Source organism: Peromyscus maniculatus, chromosome 9 (genome assembly GCF_049852395.1).
Source record: "Peromyscus maniculatus bairdii isolate BWxNUB_F1_BW_parent chromosome 9, HU_Pman_BW_mat_3.1, whole genome shotgun sequence".
Lineage (NCBI taxonomy): Eukaryota > Metazoa > Chordata > Mammalia > Rodentia > Cricetidae > Peromyscus > Peromyscus maniculatus.
In genome coordinates, this window is record NC_134860.1 from 2,679,181 (window position 1) to 2,706,394 (window position 27,214).

At 42.9% G+C, this 27,214-nt stretch overlaps 1 protein-coding gene across 5 annotated transcripts in view; it reads right to left on the minus strand.

Annotated features, from left to right (window-relative positions):
- Positions 1-637: 637 nt before the first annotated feature.
- The window catches only part of Cacna2d3 (calcium voltage-gated channel auxiliary subunit alpha2delta 3), an 854,380-nt gene continuing 827,803 nt past the window's right edge, over positions 638-27,214 (minus strand). For all 5 annotated transcript variants that reach the window (XM_076544133.1, XM_076544132.1, XM_076544131.1 and 2 more), the window contains 3 exons: positions 3,939-4,054; positions 3,651-3,730; positions 638-1,052 (listed from right to left, as the gene is read on the minus strand). In XM_076544133.1, the coding sequence (XP_076400248.1) occupies positions 960-1,052; positions 3,651-3,730; positions 3,939-4,054 (289 nt within the window). In that variant the 3' untranslated portion in view covers positions 638-959. The remainder of the gene's footprint in view (positions 1,053-3,650; positions 3,731-3,938; positions 4,055-27,214) is intronic.

Here is a 27,214-nt window from a genome sequence, read left to right on the forward strand (position 1 = left end):
ATAGCCAACCCATAGAGCAGGGCATTTTTACCTAGGCAAGGAAATTATTCCACCTTATTTGGTTACCATGATCCAGTGGATCTGGTTTTTGGTTTGGGAGCCAGCATTTCAGGAATGGTTATGGGTCTGGGTAGTCTCATGTCCTGTAATATCTAAGATCTGGTTTCACCTCTTATTTATGGGCAAAGCCAGAAGCCAAATGCTGAAGAAATGAGCTTCAGAGTCTTTCATGGTCATTCTTTATTTCCTCCAAGCCTTTTCAGAAGAATTTCCTGGGATTTATGACTTCTTTATTTCTACCCTTAAATAGTTAGCGCTTGACTATTAAGAGAACTTGTGTTCTCCTCCAAAGTCTGATCTCTGTTGAAGTCTGATTCAACAAACCCAGGTTCTATGTAATGAAATCTCCACAATGTAGATGATAGTTTGATTTACTTCTGTAAATATTTTTAGGACTTGAGTGGAACATCTAAACGATTGTTAACTATTTGTCTAGAATCTGCTTTTAGGGCACATCCTCTGCCAACAGCATCCTTACTGGTTCCTGGAATAGGTGACGTTTTCCAACCATGATTTTTTTTTTCTTTTTTAGACTGTGTTCTCAGCTCATAAAATGATAAATTTCAAACAAGGTGATTATGATTTTAATATACTTTATTTAAAAAGTACACAGTTTTAAATTGGTTTCCATGGTTTCCAAGCAGAAGGGATACTGCCTACCCAGTACAGCCCCATTTCTGATGAAGGGTGATCATGTGGCAAACTCACATTTGCATGACTGGCAAAGTAAAAAGAGAACTTTTTGTCAATGTATCTGTGAGAGTTTCTATCACGCACAGTTTAAAATCAGGAGATGCTGATGGCTGGCCTACGCTTATGTCTTCTATGTCGCACCATATTTGGGTTCACAGTTTATCCATGATTGATAGCATGCCAAAAGAACATCTCAGTAGTCAGTGTCACCTCGAGAAGAGACTCAAAATCAGGGGGAGCAGCAGCAGGGCCAGCTGGGCCTGCAGACTCGATGCACCCCCACACTCCCTCGCATTCTCCTGTGGGGAAAGCAAGGACTGATTAGAGCAGAATGGGTTCCAGGACATTAGGCTTTGCAATTTCCACGCGGATGAGAATTCTAGAATCTTCTGACTCAGTGATGGAAGGATTCGGGTTTGTCTAAATCCCACCAAGTTAGAGGTCCAAATACTTGACTGCGGTTGTTAATGCACATACTATCTAAATTACTCTTTGAAAATTATTTTATTTTTCTAAAGATGTATTTGTTTTTAAGTATGTTTGTGTCAGGGGGCATGGCTCTCTGAGTGCTGTAGCTGTCGAGTACAGAAGAGGGCATCATATCAACTGGAGTCACAAGCAATTGTGAGCCACTTAAAGTAGGTGCTGGGAACCAAACTTGGGTCCTTGGCAAGAGCAGTATGTGCTCTTAACCACCGAGCCACATCTTCCAGGCCTGCTTTGAAAATTATGTGGAATAGTGGTTCTCACACTTCCTAATGCTGCAACCCTTTAATACAGTTCCTCATGAACCCCCAACTATAAAATTATTTTCATTGCTACTTCATAACTGTAATTTTGCTACTATCATGAATCATCATGTAAATATTTTGGAGACAGAGGATTGTCGAGGGAGTTTCGACCCACAGTTTGAGAACCACTGATGTAGCAAAGGGCTACCAGTACAGGCATCCTCTGTGATCTTATAAAACCCCAACAATTTCTAGTTAGAAAGGGAATGAAGGACCAGAGCTGAGGGACACAGTCAGCTCAGAAACTTTTTCTCAAATCATCTTTTTCTTTATTTGGGGGAGAGAGACCCTGTTTCAGAAAAAAAAATAATTTTATGTGTTCCTTTCTCTTAAATGCATCTAGAAATGTTGCCAACTCCATTATTCTCCTACTCTGTTTGGCTATTTTCTTATTATGTTCTTTACTTTGTCAAGAGGTGCTAAATGCAGGTCTCTCCCATCCAGTACCATTTACCTGTGCCTCTGGCTATGGGAAAGGTACCCAAGAAGAAGGCTGCAAAGCTTAAGCCTGCTATGCCTCTGAATTAGACCTAGATGTCTCTTCACTTTGTATTACTTTAAAAACCTTGAGCTATTACTAGTTATAAACATCATTTGAACTTCTTGAACACTGCTACTGACTTTGTTACATTTTCCCAGGTAGGCCAAGCTATTGGAATGGGTCTGTTTTAATTCCACAGTTTCTAGTCTTAGACAATAAAGCATCTTACCAATTCCTAGAATATTCATAAGACTACTATTTCACCATGTAAGACTAATCCATATATTCTTTGTTTTTGAATTGACTGTTTCTTTATAAAATTACTTTCTAGGTTATACTGATCCCAATTTCAGTATTCTAGAAAAAGAGAAACTACAGGATTTTATGTTTATCTTATATCCAGTTACCAAAGAAGCTTTTCACGTTAACTCTAATAACTTTTTCTTGACTCACTCAGTTATCCAAGTATGCAATTCTTGATAGCATTTGGAGATAGGGTCTTACTTTGTACTTAAGTCTGGCCTTGAACTTGTTCTCTTCCTACCTTGGCCTCCCAGGTGCTGGGTTATAGGTAAAACTACCACGTCCAGCTCTTTCCCTGGTTTTAATTAAAACTGTTTATATTTTCATAGTGACATTTGGCTACCACTGAAATATTAAAAAGGTTATTTTCAGCATATATATAATATATACAACATGTTGCTTTTGATTTCCCTTTTGACTATAGATGCAAATATTCTTAATAAACTAATTTATTATAGTCAAAATACTGACAGTACTTACTATAGGTTAGTATACTGACTTTTAACATCTTAAGAACTGGATAGCCTAGTACATCAAAATGATGTGTTAATTGAAGGGACGCAGACACGAAGAAAGCTGAGGTGACATTTTCAACAGTAGGTGTTCAATTTCTCTATAGTTATGGGTCCAGGCCAGCTTTCTCCTTTGGGTAGGAGTAGAGTTCATTTACAAACTTACTTTTCTTGTTTAAAATGTTGTCACCTACACTACTGTAGAATGTATGCGAACTCACCTTTGTCAGGAGTGGTCTTAATTCTACACTCATCAACATAGGTGTGACAATTGAGGGGTTTGGATGCAGATGTGTCTAACCTGCTGCTCACACACCTCCCGGGAGAGCAATACAGGCCAATGGGTTTGTAGAAGACAATATCATATTGAAGTGTCAAACCCTGGCTGTCCCTTAGTACCAGATGGTTGCCACTGATGGAGGTGAATGTTAAGTTTGCTGCTTTTCTTTAAGTAGATTTCTTGCAAATAAAAAGCTATCTGAAATAATCAATGGAAATAACTTTATCTTCCATTTAAAATAAATAAATCATGATGGTCAGAGTCACCTTGTGCATGATAAAAATCATAACACAGAAAGCCAGAAAAAGATTTTAAAATATATATGGATACCAAAAAAAAAAAAAAAAGGAGCGATTACTCAGTGGAGATGGGCTGAATACCCAGATCTATTAGCTGTCATGTATTCCTTTTTTAGTTTTCTGAAAGGAATTCTTTTCTCAGGAGTCAAGTTTTCAGCTGTTCTTGGTCATTGTGAGGTACTCCTCATTAATCTGATGGGAAAAGAAAATTGAAACGGTTCTCAGACTTGCCTCAGGATGGAAACCGTGGCAGGATTCCGGACGCCGCCTGATCTTCTGAGCCTTTAACCGTTCGCACTTCAGGGATTCATTATGTTGACTGTAGTTAAGGCGTGGTTCCGACCATTGCTTCCCTCACTTGGAATTTCAGGGGTCAAAACTTGGCGCTAAAGCAGCTTCAGCCCTTTTCTCCACGCACAGGGAAAGGACGTAACCCTTCCCTCCTTGACACATCAGCCCACAGTGTCCCTACTGTTTCCCCTTTACCAGCTGCAGCGGCTGGACCCACATAAAAAAGGATATACCTGATTTCAATGGGCGCCATGGTGATAGGAGCTACAGACTCACAGAGGCAGCTGCTGTCCACCACCACCATGAACAGATTGCTACTCGGGATTTGCTGGATGACGAAGGACCTGTGGGGATGGAAGGAAACAGGACAGTGAGAGGGAGGGCGTTTACCGTCTGTCTTCATTCCGTCTCTGTTGCTCTGATAAAAATCCCCTGACAAGGGAACGGAGGAAGAAAGAGTTCATTTTCATTCCAGTCAGGTTATCACTGTGGGGAAGGCACGGTGTAGGAGCTTAGCACAGCTGGTCCAGTGGCATCCAGAATTAGGAACAGGGAACAGTGAGTCCAGGTATTCTCATTCTCAACTCATTTTCTCCACCCTCATCGAGTTTGAGATCCCTTGCCTAGGGAACAATGTCTCCCACAGTGGGCGGATCATTCTACCTCACTTAACATAATCAAAATGAAATGGCACAACTTGACACAGATAACCATGCATTGGGATTCTCTTCCCAGATGATCCTAGATTGTGTTCACTCGACAATTAAAATTAACCAGCCCACCATCTCTCAAATGAAAAGATGGATAGGAACACTTCTCCCCTGTGGGAACAAACCATAATATTTTGTGGCACCAGGTTCAGAGATAACCTTTCCAGGAAGGTGCCTCCCCCAACTAAGGTGCTTCCATTAAAAATGCTAGGCTGGGATGAGAAAGCACCAGCTGTCTTCTCTTGAAGTTAGTACCGTTCATCTGGAGAGACAGGGGTTTCATATAGAGAAACCAGTCAGCATTGCCTAAGCCAGGTCAGTTTTCAAAATGTACCTTCTTCACATCTGATTTCACTCTCTAGAATTAGATCTCAGGATGACCCCCACAGTGAAACTCAAGCAAGCTATCTCCTGTTTCTCTGCCATGGGCTTCTAGTTTGGTAAGAAAACGTCCAGGGCCCAAAACATCATCTCATTCTGTATTTGATTTCCTTCAGGAGGAGCTTTTCTCCTTTCCCCAAAGACTGCTGTGTGCTGCACAGAAACAAACAAAACAAAACAAAACATTCCTGTACTGCTGTGTTCTTGATCCACCCAGAAGAGAGGAGGATGTTTTCAGTGAAATCGACACAGGGGAGGCTCTGGAGTCCAGGTTAAGTTCTGATCTGAGATTGTATAGCAGCCCCAACCTTTGGGATCCATCAGTACACCCAGTCTAATTGTAGTGAGCTTGATGCTGTCACCGTCATTAAACTGGAGCAGTCTGAGGAAGCTGCCTGTATGTTAAAGATCTTGCTGACTACTTGATCTCAGATGACTAGAGCTTTGGGATGCTGTAAGATGAGAGACAAAATGATCTGGGTCCATCTTAGTCCCTTTAATAACTGTTCTCCTTAACTTTGCATTGATCTTAACATTCTTGTGAGTATTAGAGACACTCTCTGGGAATAATCTCATAAGAGCCCTAACCTCCACCAACACCAAAGCTAAGAATCACATCAAAGCTTGCTTTGTTAAACAGCCTGCCTCCCTAGTGCCCCCACAAAGGTATTTGGGAAATGCATTTACTTATTATTTTGTTTAGTTAAGTGACCTCAGAAGTTGATGTAACTTCCTCCATGGTGGAATATGTCATTCAGGGTGACATATTCGGGCTATGATCATTCATAGTAGGCTTAGAATAAATTATCTTCTCATTTCTATTAAAGCAGGCACATTATTTCATGTCAACAGTTTGGGTGCCTGCATGGACCGACCCCCTGAGAGCATCTCACTTTTGCCAGGTGAGTCATCTGGATTTCTGCCATGCACCAGCGTGAATTGTCTATGTCCCTGACCCCAGCACATGATTCGTCTTCAAGGGGAGATTGGTGAAGTCTTTTCTGAGGCCAACATCCTGCTTTTGACTGACAAGTCCTTTGCTTTATTCTGAGTTGATTGTTATGTTTGGGTATCCTCTTACAAAACATTTGTTTGGACTTAGGTTTATTATCAGTTGGCTTCCCTTTAATATGGCTCCTCCATTATCTGTACTTGTAGATTAGTTTGTCTTTCTCCCAATCATTAAAATTTCCCATTTCTAATGTAGAATTATTATGAGTACCTAATTCTACAGATGTCAGGATAAGGGGGTACTTGTTCCCTCTGGCTTGAAAGAAACTAAGAAACTAACTGAAATTTGTGGATCTACAAGGGATGCTCCTCAGTGTACACTACGGTATCAAGTTTCCCAAATAACTTTATGCCTGGGTCAGAAGGAATGCTATCGGATTATCCAGAAAGACACACATAAACTCTGCCACCTTCCATAGATATGTAGAATAAACCCAAGCCACAGTGGGAGGAACTAATTTCAGGGTAAAATCAGAGGAGGGGAAGATACTCCCAGAGCAGAACAGAAACTGATTAAGACTCTCAGCCCATGGGGGGGGGGGGGAGGTGTTAGAGACGAGGGAGGCTTTGTGGAAACAGGAATTCACTGAAGGAGGACTATTTGGGAAATAATGACAGTTTTGGTTCTTCAAATGGCTTTAGTTCTAATGCTGATGGCACCTTAACTTGCAGGTATTCAGAACAATGGGGACACTTAAGGATGATCAGCTTCATGTTTACATTATTGGGAAGCAGTGTTATAGTGCTAAAGTAGATTCTTTGCTTACCAAACTACAAGGTTTAGGTAGAGAAGGAACAGGGGAGGAAAGAGCTGGCCTTGCTTGGGTTTTTTTGTAAGGGCCCTGAGATCTGGTTCTAGCTATAGCATCCTTAAAATAGATACATGCTTTTGACTCATGGGTAAATGTAGTTCCCATCCTCATATATATCCGACTGGACTGCATCTCTAAACCCAGGTAACTTTCATCTATGTAAATAAACAAGATGGTTTTTCGCTTATAGTACTGATATTGGGGCCTAGTGGGTACCTTGGTAGTGGCTCCAGGTTCTTCTGGCATGGAAAATAGAACTGGACAGACACATAGACAATAGCAAGCAAAGCAAGAGAATCTAGGAAGCAAGGATACAATTCCAAGAGAGGAAGTGGGCCGGTACAAAGAGGGTTTGTAGCTCAGTGGTGTTGCCACACGAAGGCTTTAGGGCTTCTTTGCAGTGTGGGTTCCCCCTGCACGCAGTGATAGAAGTAGCTCTATACAAGTCTTTTTTGATAAAATGTATAATCTCAAGTTTATGTCAAATTGGGTAATATTCATTAGAGTTAATTTCTAAGAAAACATCAACTAAATAGGCTTCATAATTTATATACCCTGGCATTTTTGGTTTTATACAATATAAAAACGTTACAACTATATTTTGCTATGTCTCCATTCTTGAAAATTGCATTACAAGAATTCAAACATTACTGAGGTTCAATAACTAAAAGTAGGAAAGGAAAAAAATGACTTTAAGAGGAAAATGAGACATATTTTTGTAAAAGAGCAGCGGAACATTAGCAAAAACGAAGGGAGGTTTTATTCTAAAGGGATGTCTATTTCCAAAGCGAGAAAGAGGGGTATAGTACACAGACAAGGGTGTGGGACTCCTTGACATGGTGCCAGGAGAAAGGAGTTTTTGCAAAGCCATAGGTCCTATGGGAGCTTTTATTTATAGGATTTTCTAGGGACTGAGCTGACATCAAAGGCACAGCGGTATACATCTAATGATTTATCAGTAGGTGTCAGTTTCCCTAAAGCGAACCTCTGCTATTAATTGGAGATGGTGAATGTGTATTCTCTCTTTAGGTACATTTCTTTTTTTTTCACAGAACAAAATGGCGACACAGAGGTGCCTTGAGGTCTAGTGCAACAAAAGAAAGAACGTTTAAATATTAGCAGAGAAGAGATGTGAGCCTAAAGCTCATGGAGCGTTGGAAGAGCAATGCAAAGAGCATGGCAATTCACACGTCAGCTATGTTGGCAAAAGCAAAGTGCCAACGACCCTGATTATAGCAGTGCAGAGTCCTAGCTGCAGGAGAATTCCATGGCACACATAAGTTCCAGATTTGTGGGGCTAGAGGAAGAGAATCTGCTTTGCTGCAAAGAAGGATCTGCCCTATAACCACCGATGCCATCTTAGCACAGGGGCTGGTATGAACCATTGGATGCCTTGAGTCATTGTGTACCTCGATGGGTGGAAAACCACCTGCCACTCAGCATGCCGAGATTTAGGATGAACGGTCACCATAGCTATGAGCCCAAGTCCTCCCCTTGTGTTCTCTACAGAAACTAGTGAAGGTCTCTGCTTGTACTCACCCACACAGGGTATTCACTGCTTTCTGCAGCTTCATTAAAGCAGGCAATGGTGTATTGGTCCCAGCAGCCGCTATCTCCTAATGGAGCCTGGGCAAGGTCCCTCTTGTAACACGTAACTGTGGTCTACAATTACCAGGGCTACAGATGCCAACATGACATGAGCTCACCCCCCGCCCCCATCTCATTCTGAAGACCTGGAAATTAGTTTCGAGGTAGCATCAACCCAATCATCTCTCATATTTTCCTTCTGAATCTCGAAGAATGTCTCAGGTCTATGGCAATTAGTACTACAACACCTGGTACCTCTTTCTCTGAGAGACCACAGAACAAACCTCTCCAGATCCCACACCACTGAGATGTGTCAGTTACCACCACAAGTCTTTGTCCAGCCTAAAGAAAAACAACTACCTTTATGAACTGCGGCAGGCTAGGCTAGACCATGGAGACCTCAACTGAGGCTGAAGGAACCACACACTATGCTTTTCATCTCTCCTACAACCAACCTAAAGATGCTACTTGATAAAATTGGTAAGCAAGCCAGTGTTATGAAAGATGTGCAGACATCAACACAAATATACAACCATGCTTCTCCAGCAAAGGATCCCAATTTGAAGAAAACTGCTGAATTGCTGACAGGATGTAAAATTATGGTTCTCAAAAAACTTAGTGAAATGCAAGGGAATGGAGACAAATACCAAAAAAGAGAAAAAATCCAAGAAAAAAAAAATAAGAAATTCACCGAAGACACGGAAATCATGAAGATTAATCAATAGTTTTAAAGCTTGGAATTAAAAATTATTCAACATAACTGAGAGAGAAACACCATGAAAGAGAAGGCAAAAAAAAAAATGTCAAAGCCAGGTGTGGAAGGAGAGTGTGGTGACATGCTGTGTCCTGGCCAGGACGGGGCTGTCATACTCATGAACTTACAGCAGCTGTAGCTAGATCAAGACAGCCCAAATTCCAGCATAAGCCCCACCTCTGAGGAGCTACTGAAAATTGTTGGCTGCTGGGGAAGGAGAATCATTCTTCTTTGGGGGTGTGGCCACTGGTAGTTGGCTTGTGCCCACTGGATGGCTCTACACCCATGAACATATGAGTGGCACTGATTGGACTTGGTGTTTTGTTTTGTTTCTTAAAGAAAAAGATATCAAGTTGGAAGAGGGAAATGGGGGACAGATATGATCATATTTCATTGCACATACATGTGAATTCTCAGAAGAAAAGTATTTTTTTAGATGCTCAGAAGCAGACCATCTCAATACTATCAATGAGAAGATAGTGATTACTATGATGAAAGCATATGCATATAGGAAATGCACTACAAAAACAGACACAGGAATCCAACTGCAGCATGGTAGAAAACCACCAAACCACAAAAATGATAGACAATGGAGAGGGACACAGAAATATACAGAAAGAGCAGAATCCAATCAACAAAACAGCAGGAAGATGTTTATCAATTAAAACCTGGAGTAAGTGAATCCAATTCATCATCATCATCAACAACAGCAAAAATCCCCATAGATTGACCAATTATATTAAGAAAGATCTAGTGGGACTCTAGCCCAGGCTGTGACCCAGCAACAGCTCGGCACCAGGCCATGAGGCTGATGGGGACAGGTCTCAACCAAGTGCTGCCTGGCATCTATGGCACTGGGCAGTCAGAGACTGTTGTGGTGAGCAGGTACAGAGTTGAAGAGAGAGAGAGAGATAGGGTGGTTCATGGGCTTGGGAGAGAGGCGGGTCTGAAGAGGTGAGGGTAGGGAGGAACAGGCTAATGTGAATGGCGTCTACTAGCCATCCTGGTCAAAGGTCATTCCCTGGCCTGGGCTACTGCCAAATACCAATCTTGGTCCAAGGCCCTGAAGCAGCTGAGGGAGCATGCAGTGATGTCTGTGGCTCCTGTTGCCACTAAGGGCCATGCAGAGGCCTATGGTCTGGACTGCCACCTGGAGCCAGGTTGGTGTCCCAGGGCCACCGTGGGGGCCATGCTGATCTGAGTGGCCTGCACTGCTACCTGGGGCCATGGTGGTATCCAGGACCAGGCTGCTGCTGGGTCTGTGGTCCTACCACAGCCATGGTTTGTGTTGATGTTTGGTAGCCCATGGTGCAACCAGAGCCACATGGATGCCCAGGATCTGGGCTGCAGCCAGGGCCATGCCGAGTTGAGTGGCTGGCAGTGTTACATGGTGTTGTCCAGCTCAGGGATGCTGCTGAGGGCCATATATAGGTCTGTGGCCCTGCGGCAGCCAGGGTCTGAGTTGATGTCCTTGGCTCCTGATGCCATTGAAGGCCATGCCAATGCCAGTGGTCAGGGTGGCCACCTGGAGCCATGTTGGTATCTGCTCAGCATGGCCCATGTATTTCAACATACTTGGTTCCTATGACTGCCCTCCTATGGTACCCACTGTGGTAACACCGGCTGTAGATATCATCACAGACCCTGGCTGTGTCAAGACCATGGACCTAGACACGGTCCTAGGTCAGAGTATGGGCTCAGATGTCACCATGGCCCCAGGTGGCAGCACGGGTATGGCCCTTACAGCAGCATGGCCCTGGGATCACGAGAGCAAGAGAACTGCCCCTGCCCGTCACCAGCTACACAGGAGAGCAGACACTAGCCAAGGCAGTACACTAGGGCTAACTTTGTTGTCAGGGATGCAGGTGAACCTGCCCCGAGGACATAAGAGCACCCCTGTATGCCCCTTATAGCAATTGGGAGAGAAGGCCCTGCCCCTTCCTTGCCTGGGCAAAACAGTAGAGCTGGTCCTGTTGATATGAGTGAGGCCGAGAGCAGAACCGGCCCCGCCCCTTGCTGCAGGCTGCACTGGGTAAGCTAGAGAAGCAGTGCTGGAGAGCTCATCTGGTGGTGACAACGAGGGAGAGCTGGCGAGCTGACCAACCCAGCTACCACCCAGGCCCAGAACCAGGGCTGTGAGTTGGCCCATCCCAACGTCCACTCAATCTATGAACTGTTGGAGCATGTGAAAGGGGTGAACCAACAGAGCCCAAGCTGTAGGATCTCCACAACACAGGACAACAACAGGATGTCCAGGAGGAGCCCCAGTGAGGGCCCATTATCAGTCCTGTAGCAGAAGTCAGGGGCCTCAAACCAGACACTTGCAAATGAAGAGGAAAAGGCTGAAGAGTAAACTGGTAAACTGTGTGACTCAAGGGGCCACACTACAGCTTCCACGACAAGATTCTTCTCCTTTTTTTGTTTTTGTTGTTTGTTGGGGGGTGGGGTGAGGTTGCAAGGGCAGAGGGCAGATAAGGGGCAGGGAGATGGGCAGGACACATGATGTGAAATCTGCAAAGAATCAATAAAAGTTAAAAACAAAAATGAACAAACCAACCAACCAAAAGGGTCAGTGGTGGCGCACACCTTTAATCCCAGCACTCGGGAGGCAGAGCCAGGTGAATCTCTGTGAGTTCGAGGCCAGTCTGGTCTACAGAGTGAGATCCAGGACAGCCACCAAAACTACACAGAGACACTCTGTCTCGAAAAAACCAAAAACCAAACCAAACCAAACAAACAAAAGAATGATCTAGCTATGTGCTGCCTGACAAAAAAATCATTTCATTGGTAAACATACACCGAGCTTAAAAATGAACAGTTGAAAAAAGAATTGCTCAGATGGAAACCAAAAGTGAGGAGAGGTGGGTATAGATGCATAAAGTAAAGCAGACTTTAAACTAAAAATTTTGAGGTTAAAGTGTCAATTCTGAAAGATTTAGCGATTTCCAATACCCAATAACCTGCCAACCAAATAAGGCAAATAGTGCATGTTAATGGAAAGAGAGACTCTAATAAATTAATAGCTGGGTGCCTTGTTACTATACTTTTCCAAATGGCTGTATTTTCTTGGCAATCATCAAAGAAATATCTGAATTGAGTCACACTTTGAATCAAGGGGTCACAGACTTATTCATCAGATAGTATTGCCATGCACATTCCTCTTGTATGTACATAAAATAGTCTCAGGATAGATGTTATGTTAGGTCACAAACAAAATCTCTAATAGAGTTCTCAAAATTGAGATCATATTATGTATTTTCTCTGTCTAAAATGGAATAAAAGCACAAATAGCAAAGAATGAATGGAAAGAATCCAAACACATAGGAATCAAGTGTGTTTTTGAATGACCAAGTGAAGGAACCAAGTGGGGGAAACATAAAAACAAATGACAGTGTGACACACTAAGTCTGTGGGATGCAGCAGAAGCATCAGTCCTGAGACAAAGACCCATTCCAAAAAATACAAACTCAAAAGAAATGAAACAGCTGATTTCTGTAAAGGTTAGTTGACAATTCTGTAGCTAGATAACTAATAACATGAATACCCAAATGATTATAGATAAAACAGACATGACAACTTACATTTATCATAACTATATGTTAAAAACTAGAAAACCTAGCAGAAATGCATACCTGTGAGGGCATACCACCAACCAAAATTGAATCATTCAGAAACAGGCCAATAGTGAGCAGTGAGATAAAAGTCTATGGTATTGTAAATGGTAGTTCAGGCCCTGATGGCTACACTGATGATCAGTGTATTTGTCTCTCTGGCTCTCTTTCCATCTCTGTCTATCTGTCTGTCTGTCTTTTTCTGGCTCTCTTTCAGTCTTTGTCTCTCTGGCTCTGCCTCTTTGCCTGTGTCTGTCGGTCTCCCTTTAGTACACACACACACACACACACACACACACACACACACACACAGGATAACCAGCGTCATCCTGAGCAGGCTCACTGGGTCAACTGGTATACTTGTGGCCTGAGTATTGCATTATGGCATTCTTTGATTGGATGCAAGGCCTGCTCCACAGGAGGGAATTCATACCTGATGCTGTAAACCTGGTTGAAAGCCTGTGGCTGTGGAGGCCCTAGGAAGAAACCTACTTTTGCTACCTGGCTAAACGGTCATATTTTTCAAACCACCTTCCAAATGTTTATGTTTATTCCCATACATCTGAGCTGCTCTCAACCCTGGTAGCAAAGGTTCTTTTTTGTAGTGAGCGTGAGCAGGGAGGGGTTAATGGAGAGAATTCCTATGTGTCAAAATTCTGAAAATTAGTAACTGAGTGCACAGCTCTTAGGGGACATGGATATCCATGTCCAAGACTCAAGGAACTTTCCAGAAAAAGGATTGGAAAGAGAGTAAAGGCCAGGAGTTGTGGAGAGGAGCTGTAAAATGCTGCCTTGGGGACATGATGTGGTGGTTGTGCTCGTGAATTTAGCAACCATGGTTACCAGCACAAGATCAAGGCACTCAACATTTCAGCACAGATTAGGGAGTGGCCCATGAGGTCCTCCTCTGAAATGAGGACTACTGTGGCTGAGAGATGGAGAGGCAGTTTTCTTTAGGGCTGTGGTCTCTGGGAGGTTTTCTGTGCTTTGGAGATGACTCCACACTCATGTGGCTAGGTGCATACAAGCAGCACTAATGGGATAGAGTAGGATTAAGCAAAACAATAAAATAAAATAAAAGAGGAGATGAAGCTGGAAGGGGTGTTGTGGTGGAGTCTCAGAGAGTTGGAGGGAAGAAATAAAGGTTGGCCATGATCAGAACACACTGTATATATAGATGAAATTCTCAAAATATAAAATATTGTTTAAAAATAAAATGATCCTGGGGGCAGGGGGATACAAATGAATAACTCTTCACACACACAAAAGCTAGAGGCATCATAATATCTACTATGAAATGATAGTAAACAGCAACTAGAGAGAGGATTCATCAGTTAAAAACATTTGCTGCTCTCTGAAAGGATCCAGGTTCAGATATCAGCACCAACACAGTGGCTCACAACTATTAGGGACTCCAGTGCCAGGGGAACTAACACCCTCTTCTGGCCTCCAAGAGCACTTTCACTCATGTATGCTCCCCTGCCTTATACACACATGATTCAAATGATAAAATGAAATCCAACAATAAGTAAGCTAATGAACTCAATAGACAGCTCTCAAAAGAAGTCATACAAATGGGCAAGTGCATGAAAAGATGCCCAGTTTCGCCCATTTGTAAAATGCAAACCCAGATCACAGTATACTGGGGTGGGGAGGCTCCACGGCAGATTGCTAATGCAGTGTTGGACTTGCTCTCTAGCAGGGAAAAAGAGAAGCAGATGAAAACCGTTGTGACATCTCATCTCATCTAGAATGGGTATTATCACAAAAACAATGACGGCACAAAGAATGGTGAGAAAGGGGACTTGTATACCCTTGGGAAGAATCTTAATCATTATGGCCATCATGGAAAGCAATATAGAGAGTCCTCACAAAAACTAAAATGGAACCATCATATATTCGACAATTCTCTATCTGCATATATATTCAAATGATGAAGTCATGACACTAAAATATCTTTGCAATTTGAATCACAATAGTTAAGATATAAAATCAATGACTTGATCCTAGCACCCTTATAAAAGCAAAGCATGATAGCGTGCCCCCCCCCCCCCGTCCTTGGTGGGCAGGGAGACAGAAGCATCTCAGGGGCTCCTTGGACAGCCAATCTATCTGAGACAGCGATCTCTAGGCTCAGTGAGCAAACTGGTTCAACAAAAGTCAAGAGCAATAGGGGAAGGCATCCGACTTCCATCTCTAGCCTGCACACGTGGGTACAAACATCTGCACACACACGCATGCACACCACACACGCATACACTACACACTCACAGGAAAGACACCACAGACCATCAATCGGATCCAGAAAGAATGGAATCCTGTCATTTGGAGCAACACAGACCTGGAGGCTGTTGTAATGAGTGAAATAAGTCAGACAAAGAAAGAGTCATAACACATGTTGGTCTCCATTTGTGGAAACCAGGAAGTCAGTCTTAGGGGAGAATGGGTGGGACCATGGTCACTAGGGAAAGGGGATGGAAAGAGGTGTTCGCAGTGTGAAGCTATATGATGAAACAGTTCCAGCACACAAGCATGATTAATGGCTGAAGAGATGGAAGTGCTTGTACCTGATTTGATTATTAAATATTGTATACATGTGTTGAATTACCATAATATACTCCCACAAAGATGTACAAATAATATGTCTTACTAAAAATAAACTACGGAGAAGTGTAAAAAACCAATTGAGAAGTATTTATACAATGGGACATTCCTCATTCCAAACTGTGACATAGATGAATCGCAAAGTAATTATGCAGAGCGATTGGAAGGAGACAACGGGATATTAATATATGGATTGTATGGTTCTCTTAATGACAAAGTCTATAAAATACAATTGAATCTCTGGAGACAAGTCACAGAACAGTGGTTTCCAGGAGCAGGGGATTGGGTGTGGGAAGGGAATAAAGGCAGTAATCCCAAGGGACATGGGACACCCTCAGATGACTGGGCAAGCTTACTGTGTTTATTGTGGCTAAGGTTTCCTGTATATATCACTATGTCAGAATGATCAGATAGCATACTTCAGATGCCTATCAATTATGCTGTAGTAAACCTGTTTTTCAAGTGAATTTTGAATTTTATTATCCTGGTTTTATTTTATAATGATCCTACGTAGCTAAATATTTTAAACAATTTACATGCTTAAAAAATTCCAAACTCAATCCTTTTCTGTTACAAAGCTAACTTTTGGATTGCCATGGAACTCTGGAATTGAAAAGACATCTTGCTGTGGGATATTCTATATGTTAAATGTGTTGCTCCGATTAGTTAATAAATAAAACACTGATTGGCCAGTAGCCAGGCAGGAAGTATAGACGGGACAAGCAGAGAGGAGAATTCTGGGAAGTGGAAGGCTGAGACAGAGAGAGCTGCCAGCCACCGCTATCAGAAGATGTTAAGATACCAGTAAGCCACGAGCCATGTGGCAACTTATAGATTAATAGAAATGGGTTGATTTAAGAAAAAGAACAGTTAGCAAGAAGCCTGCCATGGCCATACAGTTTATAAGAAATATAAGTCTCTGTGTGTTTACTTGGTTGGGTCTGAGCAGCTGCGGGACTGGCGGGTGAGAGAGATTTGTCCTGACCTTGGGCCAGGCAGGACCAGGATAATTCTAGCTACAACATCTATTAGATATATATCTAGTTAAGTGTGTTATTAATTTGTTCTGAAGTTATATGAGAGTTTCAGAAACCTGACAGGTCTCATTATCACATGGTATTAATTATATTCTAATATTAGATGCAGAATAGAAAAAAAAACAGATTTCTTTGTCAATTTTGATTAGTCTTTAGCCAAAGATATTCTCATTTTGGGGTCCACCTAGTCTTCTATTCTTAATAGAATTTTCTGAGAAAACCAAACTCATTTTACCAACAGGTTTATTTGGTAAAGATAGGCATTATTGTAGAAAAAAAAAAAGTGTGTCTTGGTTCAAAACTATTAGAAAACAGGATTGGCTTTTATCTTGTTTTTGCTAGTTTCCCTTTTAGGAACTTTCTATGGTGGCCGTCACAGTTCTACAGGATAACAACTACTAACCTTGGGGCTGGCCCATGCCTTGTGATGACATGCACTGATTCACGGGACCAATAAAAATGTCCTTAACACTGGGCTTTGGGTTCTTTCCATAGTGAGCTCCTGAGAAACACCAGAGTCAACAAGTGGGAGGTAAAAGCAGGTGACTTCCTCGATTGGTAGAGATAACACGTGCCAAATTCCCTCTGCCCCCCCCCCCCCCCCCCCCCCCGGGAAAAGTCCTTCTTGGGTACTTTTGAGTACCTTCTGCCCAGTAAAACCTCAGTGGCTAAAGTCTGGGTTTCTCAGTATGTCTTATTTCACATATGCAGCAGCTCCTTCTGATGACCCAAGGAAATAAAATGCTGCATGTGCTGCATGCCTCCAATGACCCCCTCCCCACACACACCTCTGTGGTTTTCCAAGACAATGTTTCTCTCATAGCCCTGGCTGTCCTGGAACTCACTCTGTAGACAAGACTGACCTCAAACTCCCAGATCCACCTACCTCTGCCAACCAAATGCTGGGATTGAAGGTGTGCATCATCACCACCCCACCACCCCAAATACACTGTTAGGCCATTTAGAGGTTGTGTAAGGTAAGAAATTTGCTCGGTATTCTTCCTTACAGAATAAAAGTACTAAACTTGGTCTTAGAGATGATGACATCACACCTGTTCATGCATCTTGACTCTGTGGGGACTTCTTGCTTATTCACACTCTTTACAAGAATCCAGCAGTCTTAATATACTTCAAAAGTTACAGTCCCCAGAAAATAATTCTTCCATTATGTGTTGGCATAATTAAAATATATTCTAGATTCTAGACTACCAAATCACTGTTTTAAACCTACCAAAAGTGCTTCTTTACAGGGGACATTTTTATTTCAGATCAACCCCTACAGCCCAAACAATAGAACTTATTAGGATAAAAAGGAAAAAAAAAGGAAAGGGTACTAACTGGGTACAACCAGCTGACTACTTGTATGGCCATTGACATTGCCAACTACTGGATGCAGCAAACTGCCTGGGTATCAGTCTGTTTCCTGCAGCTGCTCATGTTTCCTAACACATACCACCTGCCCTGCCTATCAGTTACTTTGTGGATATAATCAGATATTCCACAGCATAGGACCTAACTATAACACAAGAACTCCAGCTTATAAGCATAACCCAATGGACTGCAAGCTCTAGATCACATCAACACTACCACAAAGCTAGAAGTACCATGGTGAAGTCAGACTTCTAGTTACTCTGGAAGTACTTCTGTTCCACTGACTCCTGTATGTGGTATCCAAAACTTGAAGTTCACTCTTTTTGTCTGAATTGCACAAAGCATTTACAATGGTAACTATATTCATAGTGGGTTGATAAAAACTGACCAAATATTAAAACCAGAAGACACATCCCTGGGAGGATAGAAACTGGATTGGGAATTTTAGGAAAGACAAAACTTTCTATAATCCAAGAAAGACATTATTTAGAGGAGAGAAAAATATCATTTCAAAAAGAAGTTAAAAAAAAAGATAAACCCTTTTAACAAAAAATTATGTATTGCACAAATGTTAAAAAAAAAAAATCTTGGTAAGCTATTCCTGAACTCAAAGGAAGAAAAAGAGCCTTCATCCTTAACTTCATTTCATCAGGGTTACTGACAATGTGGCTAGGGATGACAACAATCAATACTTCTTAGTGCCAAGATTAGGGATAACGACCTATGACGGGAGATGGGCGGGACTTAGAAGCCCATGAGCCTTCAAGACCCCTATAGTACAGAGCATCAGAAGAATGCTGTATGCATACCCATGTCCTGCCAATGGAAAGCAAAGAGGCAATATTGAAAACTGACACTAGAATTCCAGTCCCCTAGTGTGAGTATAAGCTAAGAATTAAGATTTCTTAATTTTATGAAAATTATTAAATTTTCCTAAATTGCCTAAAAATTCTATGAAATCCTGATTGCTCCACATTTGGCCATTTGTCTCTCCCCAGCACCTGTAGTATTTGGTATATGTGAAAGGAATCATTTTGTTGAGAAGGAACTTAAAACAGCAAAGAGTGATCACCGGGTTTCTTCTCTACCACAAACACCCATTTGTTTTTACCAAACTACAATGTGGTATAGTACCAAAATAATTGGACAGATAAAACTATTATCAACAAGGAAAAGTTACACAAGTTGGACTGAAGACTAGTCCTTTGAATTAGAATGAGTCACATAAGGTCATAATCATGCAGTCAATTTGTTCAAAAAGAAAAAAAAAGAAATTTAGAGAGGAAATGTTATAGAGTACGGAAGACCACAGATACAAGAGGAAAGCCCATCCAAATGGTTGACAATGTGAAGTGGACAAGGACTTCAAGGCAAGTTGTTCTCTTACAAAGCAGCTATGACTGCATGTTTAAGTCCTGTGCAAATCCAGCCTGCTCAAATTCCAGAATGGCTGGGGGAGGAGCTTATAAGACCCACCCCTATCTGCGGAGCCATGGCAATTGATAGCCTCTGGGGTCATCAGTTTTCTTTAAGGATGTAGCCCCTGAGAAGCTATCCATACTCTATTAGATGGTCCTACTTCCATAAACACATAGGTAGCACTAGGTGGATTCAGTGGGGGATTTTAAAAGAGAGAGAGAGAATATGATATGTATGTATGAAATTCTCAAACAATAATAAAACACGTTTAAGCTGGGAGGTGGTGGCACACACCTTTAATCCCAGCACCCTGGAGGCAGAGGCAGGTGGATCTCTGTGAGTTTGAGGCCAGCCTGGTCTACCGAGTGAGTTCTAGGACAGCCAGGGCTACACAGAGAAATCATGTCTCACAAACAAACAAACAAAGAAAGAAACCAACAAACAAAAATGGTTAGAAAAGATGCTCTAGAGCATTCCCACTGTGACACTTTAATACATGTGACACCTCATGTGTGGTGACCCCCAACCATAAAATTATTTGTTTTGCTACTTTATATCTGTATATCTGTAATTTTGCTATTGTTATGAATCACAATAATAGCTGATATGCAGGATATCTGATATATGATCCTGTGAAAGGGTAGTTCAACCCTGAAGGGGTCCACACCCGCAGGTTAAGAACTGCTGCTCTAGAACAAATCATTCTCAACCGGATGAGAATTGAACCAGTTTCACAGTAGACAGGATAAAGAAAGTTTTAGTGAATGGGCAGAAGGGTGCTAAAGTATATCTAAATCCAGAGAAAAATAGAGTCACTAAGTATTTAAGTTTAAAACTTTGACAATAATAACTGAAAAGACATGTGAAATACACACCTGGTCATTCCAAGAGAGCATGATAATAAACATATACACATCTGTTACTTTGAGTCTAAAATTGCTATCGTCACATTGAATGTGAGGTTGTTTGATTCACACATTAAAAGCCAGTGACTTCTAAGTTGCAAAAGTACTAGCAAGGAAAAACAAAAACAAAAAAACCAACTAAGGCTAAGAGAGAAGCAGGTGGGCAATACTGCTGTAATTACTCAGAGTGAAGCATCCTTAAAACATGATGCATAAAACCGTTCCCACTGGAAAGCCATGTAAGTCACCAACAGGATGTGGTCTTCTGTATGCAATGAGAGTAAGCAAGGGGACAGAAATAGCAAGAGTGATCGGGGAGGGCACAAGGGAACAGGTACATGGACTAGGAACTCTTCGGGTCTCTACTGCATTAAATACAAGATTCCCAAACACAGGTAACAACAACACACTTCTACGAGCAGGAAGTATCAGTTCTAGTTTTCAATGGCAGAGGACAGCCAAGAATGAACTTTGAAAGGATGCAAAGACAAGCCAACAGATTTCATCTACTCTCCAGAATTTGAGATGGGCTCAAATGTATGTTGTATGTTCTTAAATTCATTGGTTTGAAAAAAAATAAAAAAGGCTTAAATTATCAAACTGTCTTTTCAAACCAGGAAGCTGGAAAAACGAAAAGGAAAGTGTCAACATAGACCTGTGCCCCTTCTATGTGAGACTGAGTTTCCATTCCTCTCTCCAAAGCCTACTGTTTGGGCACTGCAAGGATGCAACTCATGAGCAGAGGGGCAGAAACGCCTTGAATTAATCATCTCATGTGTCTATCACCCCTTCTCCCCGCCTTCAGCCACAGGTATGCCATCCCAGCTCCATTTCAGAAGCAGCTCTCCTTAGGGCACCTTCAGCTAGTGGTGGTGTCCGTATTGTCTACAGTATAATACCTGCCGCCTTCCCCTCCACTCCCACCCCTCTCTCGCCATACTCTCCCTCTTTTTTTTTTTTTTTTCTCGTGTACAGATCTGCTGTAAGCTGACTATACTCTTTACCACCCCAAATGGATTAGTGGCCGCCAAGGACCATTGACTTCGGCACTTTGCCAAGCGTTCTCTGCTTTCCAGTTTCCTCCTTCTCTGCAACCAAGTGTCGCTTTCATGGGAACCAGGCTGTATCTGAGTGTCTGCATCTTCCCCCATCTCTGGGTTCTGGGGTTCAGTCTGAGACAGAGTGGTTCTCAGTCAGTTTTTGTTGCTCCATGACTGAACTTATAATAATAAACTCAGAAGATTAGAGAGCAAACAGCTGTGAGGGCGAACTGCAGAATCAGACTGGGGATTAAAGCACTTTTAAGGAATCTCAACTTTTGGCACTCCTGATCACAGAAGAAGTCATGGGATCACACCAAAGTGTGAAGGATACAGAGGCTGTTAAACATACTCAGTGACTATGCTGAATGCTCCTGCAAACAATGTGAGAACATAGAAAAAACATACCTTGGGAGTCCAGCCCACATCATCTACATCCAGCCACGCTATAAAACACATGAGCAGACCCGTTGTAGTGAGAAAAACTGAAATGCTCTTTGGGAATCGACCCCCACCCCCGTGAATGCTGCCACATCACCCACAGACCAGATCCAGCTGTGTTCTTAGAAAACCCACAAGAACCCACTGACCAGCCACTGGAACTAATAAAACAACTCAGCAAGTTGACTGATTATATCATCAGCATATAAAGCTATAACCTCACATTGGCAAGAACCAATGAAAAGCATTTCAGAAACAAAGACCCCTTGATAGCGTTCATCACTATGAAAGCCCCAGAATAAACTCAGCAAAATACGTGCCTTCATGAAGAAAAGGATGAGCCGTGAGGAACATAAAAAGACAAGCGAAAAGCGGAGGGAGGCACACTATTGTGGAAAGGAGCATCGATGCTTTAAATACGTCACCCCACCCCAAATGAACTTTTCTATTCAAAGTAATCTCAACCAAAACCCCAAAAGGATTGTACACAGAGGCAGAGGTGACATTTCAGAGGCAATTTTTAAAATAAAAAGGCATTGGAAAATTGAAGGAAAAATAGGTTTTATAAAAAGAGAAGGGGCCGGGCGGTGGTGGCACACGCCTTTAATCCCAGCACTCGGGAGGCAGAGCCAGGCAGATCTCTGTGAGTTCAAGGCCAGCCTGGACTACCAAGTGAGTTCCAGGAAAAGCACAAAGCTACACAGAGAAACCCTGACTGGAAAAACCAAAAAAAAAAAATAAATAAAAAAAAAAAAAAGAGAGAAGGGAAGATATCTGCCCTCCCCAGTAACTAGTTCAGGACCCAGTGCAGAAGAACAGGTAGATGTGGGGATGATGTAGGGAGAGTTGTAAAATTAGTAAAGGCCAGGGAAATCTAAGTTTAAATGTAGTGAAGATAATGAAGTTCATCTTTCTTTAGGTGACATGAAATCTGCAGAAGTACAAATGTAGAGAAAATTTGTAGATGTGTGTATTGTTCTAGACTACTGCTGGGAAAGTGAGTGTTCAAATTACTTTTATTTTTATGCATCTGAGTGTTTTGCCTGCACGTATGGCTTTGTACCATACACGGAGTCCATGGAGCCAAAGAAGGTATCAGATCTCTTAGGAATAGAATTATAGACAGTTAATAGCCACTATGTAGGTACTAGGAATTGAGCCCGGGTCCTCTGGAAGTGTAGCAAGTACTTTTAATTGCTGAGCCATCTCTCCATGTCTGGAAAGTGAACTTTTAAAAAACAGCACGAAACACAACAGTGGAAATTATTTAGACACTGTTTTCAGTACCTCCTGAGAAAAGCTCTCCTCGGCGAACTCTAAACATTTCACAAACAGAAGTCTTTGGTAGCATTGCCTCTTGAAAGGAAAAAACTGGAACCTCCCTGAATGTCCACAAAGAGGGGACTAGCAGAGAGGCACCAGTGTGTTCCTTCTGGGTCCTCCATGGTACCAAGGAAGGAGCAGGGGGAATTTCTATTTACTGTCTTGAGCCAACATTTAAACAGCACGAGTGGGAAGCTAATGTTAAACTATTCATGGAGTAGGAACAGTTGAGAATATTTCATTCTGCTCTAGAGAACAAGAATAAGGAAGGTGATGAACAAAATCCAGCACAGGTACTTAGGTACATATAGTAAATCAGTGAGTGAGCAATGATCCCCAAACAAAGAGAGCTCATGGGACTGCACAAAATAAATACAGGATGAATATAGGAAGTGCCCTCTGACAGGTGGGAAGGATGGAAGGCTCACGAGAAATGAAACATTCAGAAGGCACAGGCACCACCACCCGGCAGCCCACAGGCAGGCCACCTCGCCCTTGCATTCATCGCTAACAAAGAAGGTGGAGTTGGCTCTGGAGGCTCTCTGCATTATGCCCCCCTCCCCGACTCTGAACTCTGGTTCTCCTTGCTGTCCCATCGGTCTGGGAGACAGGAAGTGGTCCAAAGACAAGGGAGGGGAAGACACAAAAGAGTAGAGATTACATGAACTTTGTAGCTTACTGATGATAGCAAGGAGGTCCCCATCCTTCTCTTTCTGCTTGTAGGTCCGTCTACTGAATCCAATAAGGTCTGTAGTTCTGGGTGTCTCAATTGGTCTGTGCATCTTGCTATTCCGTGACCTCTTAGATAACTTTCTCAGAAAATACTTAGCTTTTGTGTATAAAGTAGGCACTGACCAAGACACATATCTATAAGCTCCAATTGAATAGCTAATACATAGGATAGAACATAAAAAAATGAACACGGATCAGAAAGTGTGAAAATCTTTCGGCAAAGGATGAAGAATAATCACTGAGGCAGGAGAACTGTCAATGGTGACTTACTCTGAACCACCGAATGTCTTTACCAGCAGAGTGTATGTGTATGTTCTTCAAGCATTTAGGAGGTGAAATGCTTTGCCAAGAGTAAGGTGTACGGACATTCTCATTTTACAAAAGAGAAAAAGTAGAACTCGGAGGACAAGCGGACACTTATAGCAGCTGTAGAAAGGAGTCAGCACCCCTATTTTACAGAAAGGGGAGCGAGAGGTTGAGTCAGTTACTGGTGTAACGAGGTCGAAGCTTGATCAAACCAGTGGCACAGACCTGCCAGGCTCGCACACTGGCTCCACTGCCACGGGTAGCCAACTCTTCAGAACGGATTGCTTTGAAGGGGGGGTCACACAGGCTCACTGGATACAAATGCTTAAGGACAAACAAAGGTTCTTAATACAATTGCCATGAAATCCCATAGCAAACGTCTCCATTTTGTTTCTCAATCCCAGGCATCCTGCATAAAGCTGCCCTGACCCTAAGGAAAACCACCCCCTAGGATAGATTTGCAAGCGGAAAGATTAACTGCTTTTCCATATTTTAAAGACTTACTGTCTGCTTATGAACATGGTGCACTGGAGGGGCCTGGGCAATGTTAGCTGTACATTTATGTGTACAGCGTGTATTTATGGTCCAGGGTGCATGACTGAATTTCATAAAGCACACCTCCATCCTGCTGGGCCCCCCAGTTGAGCTGACATCATAGTGTAGAGTCGGTGGGGCTGGTGGGATTGCCTGGGGCCAAAACACCAGAGGAGGGAAACACTTCAATGGAGAAATAGTGGTGGCCAAGAGGCAGAGATGGGTCAAAATGCATGAAATAAATGACGTCACCATGGGAAAGGGAGTCAGGAAGAGAGAAGCAATTTGATGTGTCCATTACTGGATGTGAAATAATCCAGTCCTCCTCTCCCCTCTACGGTAGATGGAGCTGGAGCTGGAAGGGAAGGATGATACACTCTCCAGACAGCCTCTTCTCACTGGAGTGGCAGATGCATGCTATCTTCTGAGGGCTGATCACATGTCAAAATGGATTCTGAGGCTTCCGCTATGCTTATCCCAGCAAACAAGAAGAGGAACTCAGAGATAAGATAGCAAGAGACAGAGATAGCAGGGTCGCACAGCCAGAGAACTGGTACAGAACTGTGCTCTAAAACAAACAAACTACACGGGTTAAAAGCTTCGATGCTCTGACTGAAGTCTTTACTCTTTGTAGACTTTAACTCTCTACAGATTGTCTTCCATTCTTTCTTGGGGTAAAACAGGGCCTGGATAAAGTGCTTGCCATTCAAGCATGGAGACCAGAGTTCAGATCTCCAGAACCCATGAAAAGCTGGGCAGCATGTCTACCACCTGTAATCCTAGCACTCGGGAGACAGAAACAGGATCTTAGAGGCAAGCTGGCTAGATAGAGTAACTAGAAATGGGGGTGGGGGGCTTCAGATCCAGCCAAGACCCAGCCTCGGTAAATAGAGAGTGATTGAAGAAGATTCCCAACATAACTTAAGGCTTCCACAAACATCACACACACACATACACACACACACACACACACACACATACACACACACAACACACATGTATGTGAACATACATGAGTAACCACACACATGCAAACAATCATATACATGACACATACACACACACACATACACACACATGGGCGCGCATGCGTGCGCCAAAAAAAAAAAAAAAAGTTGGGCAAAGCAGAAGGTCACAGACATGGAAGCTCTTTGCATTTGGCATTAATCTTGATCCACTGGGCACATATCTCTAGTTAGGCTGCTCTGCAACAGGACCCTGGTCTTCCTGGAAATTAGAAGATGCCCTGTCCCATATCTGGCCCCCAGAACACACCAGAAGGCCTTATCCTGATCTACATAGGAAACATTAGAAGGTGATTAAAATACAAAGTAGAACTTGAATACTATGTAGCTTCCTTCATTCCGAGTTGTTTGCCCCAAATGATACCTGAGTCACACCTAAGACAAATTACATTACAATCTCTGGGGAGGAACCCGAACATTGAGGTTTTATAATGATCACTGAGGGCTTCCAACATTCTGTCTTGCCCCCTGTGTCTAGACTTGTGTTTCTCAAGTTTAACCTGCTTCCCTGTGAGCTGAGCATCCTGTTGGTTTGCAGCTTTGGGCTAGAAAGTCGGGGGCGGGGGTATGGTGGTGCTGGTCTGCTCCCAGTTAATGCTGCTGGCTCTGAGGTCTGCATCTTCCTCCTCTCATTTATTTCTAAGTCAGTTCTCTGTCACTAGGTGTCCCTGCCTCCACAAAACTCTCCATTCTCCTATGCTGTGGCTTGGGTACAGGCATCACTAATATAAACCCAGCCAACTCCATATAGGTGTGCACACCAATGCTTACGGTAATGTTTTCTCCTGTATCACTGAACTGGAAACTATGGAGGAATAGATACCAGCATTCTAGAGTGTAAGAATGCCCTGAAAATTAAGGTTTGGGGCATTTTAGAAATCGTGCCCTTTTGGTAATCCAATGGCACACAAGAGGCTCTGTGGGTGTGAGTCAGGAGACACACACCGAAGGAAGCCTTCAAACAAACAAGCGAGCTAGGAGCACTCAGACGGGGAATCACAAGGGAATACTTCCAACTCCAGGGGTGTCCCAGCCGCCATGCCGCTCCCCTCCATGCATGATTTCTTCTACAGCTGGGTGACAGTGGGAAGTGAGTCAACAGCATACTTCCAGGAAAAACCCAGGAAGTGTCCTCCCTCTCTGCTCCCTCTTCCCTTTTGAATAGATACTCGGTTTAATTTAGACAATTTTGTCTTCTGGATTTCTGAGAGCATTGACTGACATCCTTTCTATATATCAGCACAGAGCGGATGCCTCCTAACAGTGAACAAAGGAAAATGGGGGCGGGTATTACCCCCCATTTATGATACCAAAGTATCATAAATTTCCTAACAAATGAATTCTGTACAAGATGCAACAGGCATGGGTAGCCCAGACCCTTTCTTAGCCTCCCAGTTCTCCCAGATTCCAAGCCTTTTTGCTTCCAATTGACTTCCGATAAACAGAGTCTTGCCTGCCTGCCTGCCTGCCTCACATTCTTAGAAGCTCTGCTTTGAACTCTGCTCTTTCTTCCTCTCTTTGGGAACACACATTCTCCTCTTTGTTCAGGAATCCACCTTCCTCCAGGCAGTCCCCATGTTGTGATGAGCCCGACATGTCCAGGTAAGTCACCTGGGCACTGGCAAATGGGTACAGTTCCTCTTCCTGAAGAAACAATGGGCTGAGAGTTGGGCATGGCACTCATGATTTCACTCAAACAGAAACACAGATGTCTTAGCTGCCTGCCTGTACAACAGGAGAGCATCAGCCTGCCTGTACAACAGGAGAGCATCAGCCTGCCTGTACAACAGGAGAGCATCAGCCAGCCTGTACAACAGGAGAGCATCAGCCAGCCTGTACAACAGGAGAGCATCAGCCAGCCTGTACAACAGGAGAGCATCAGCCTGCCTGTACAACAGGAG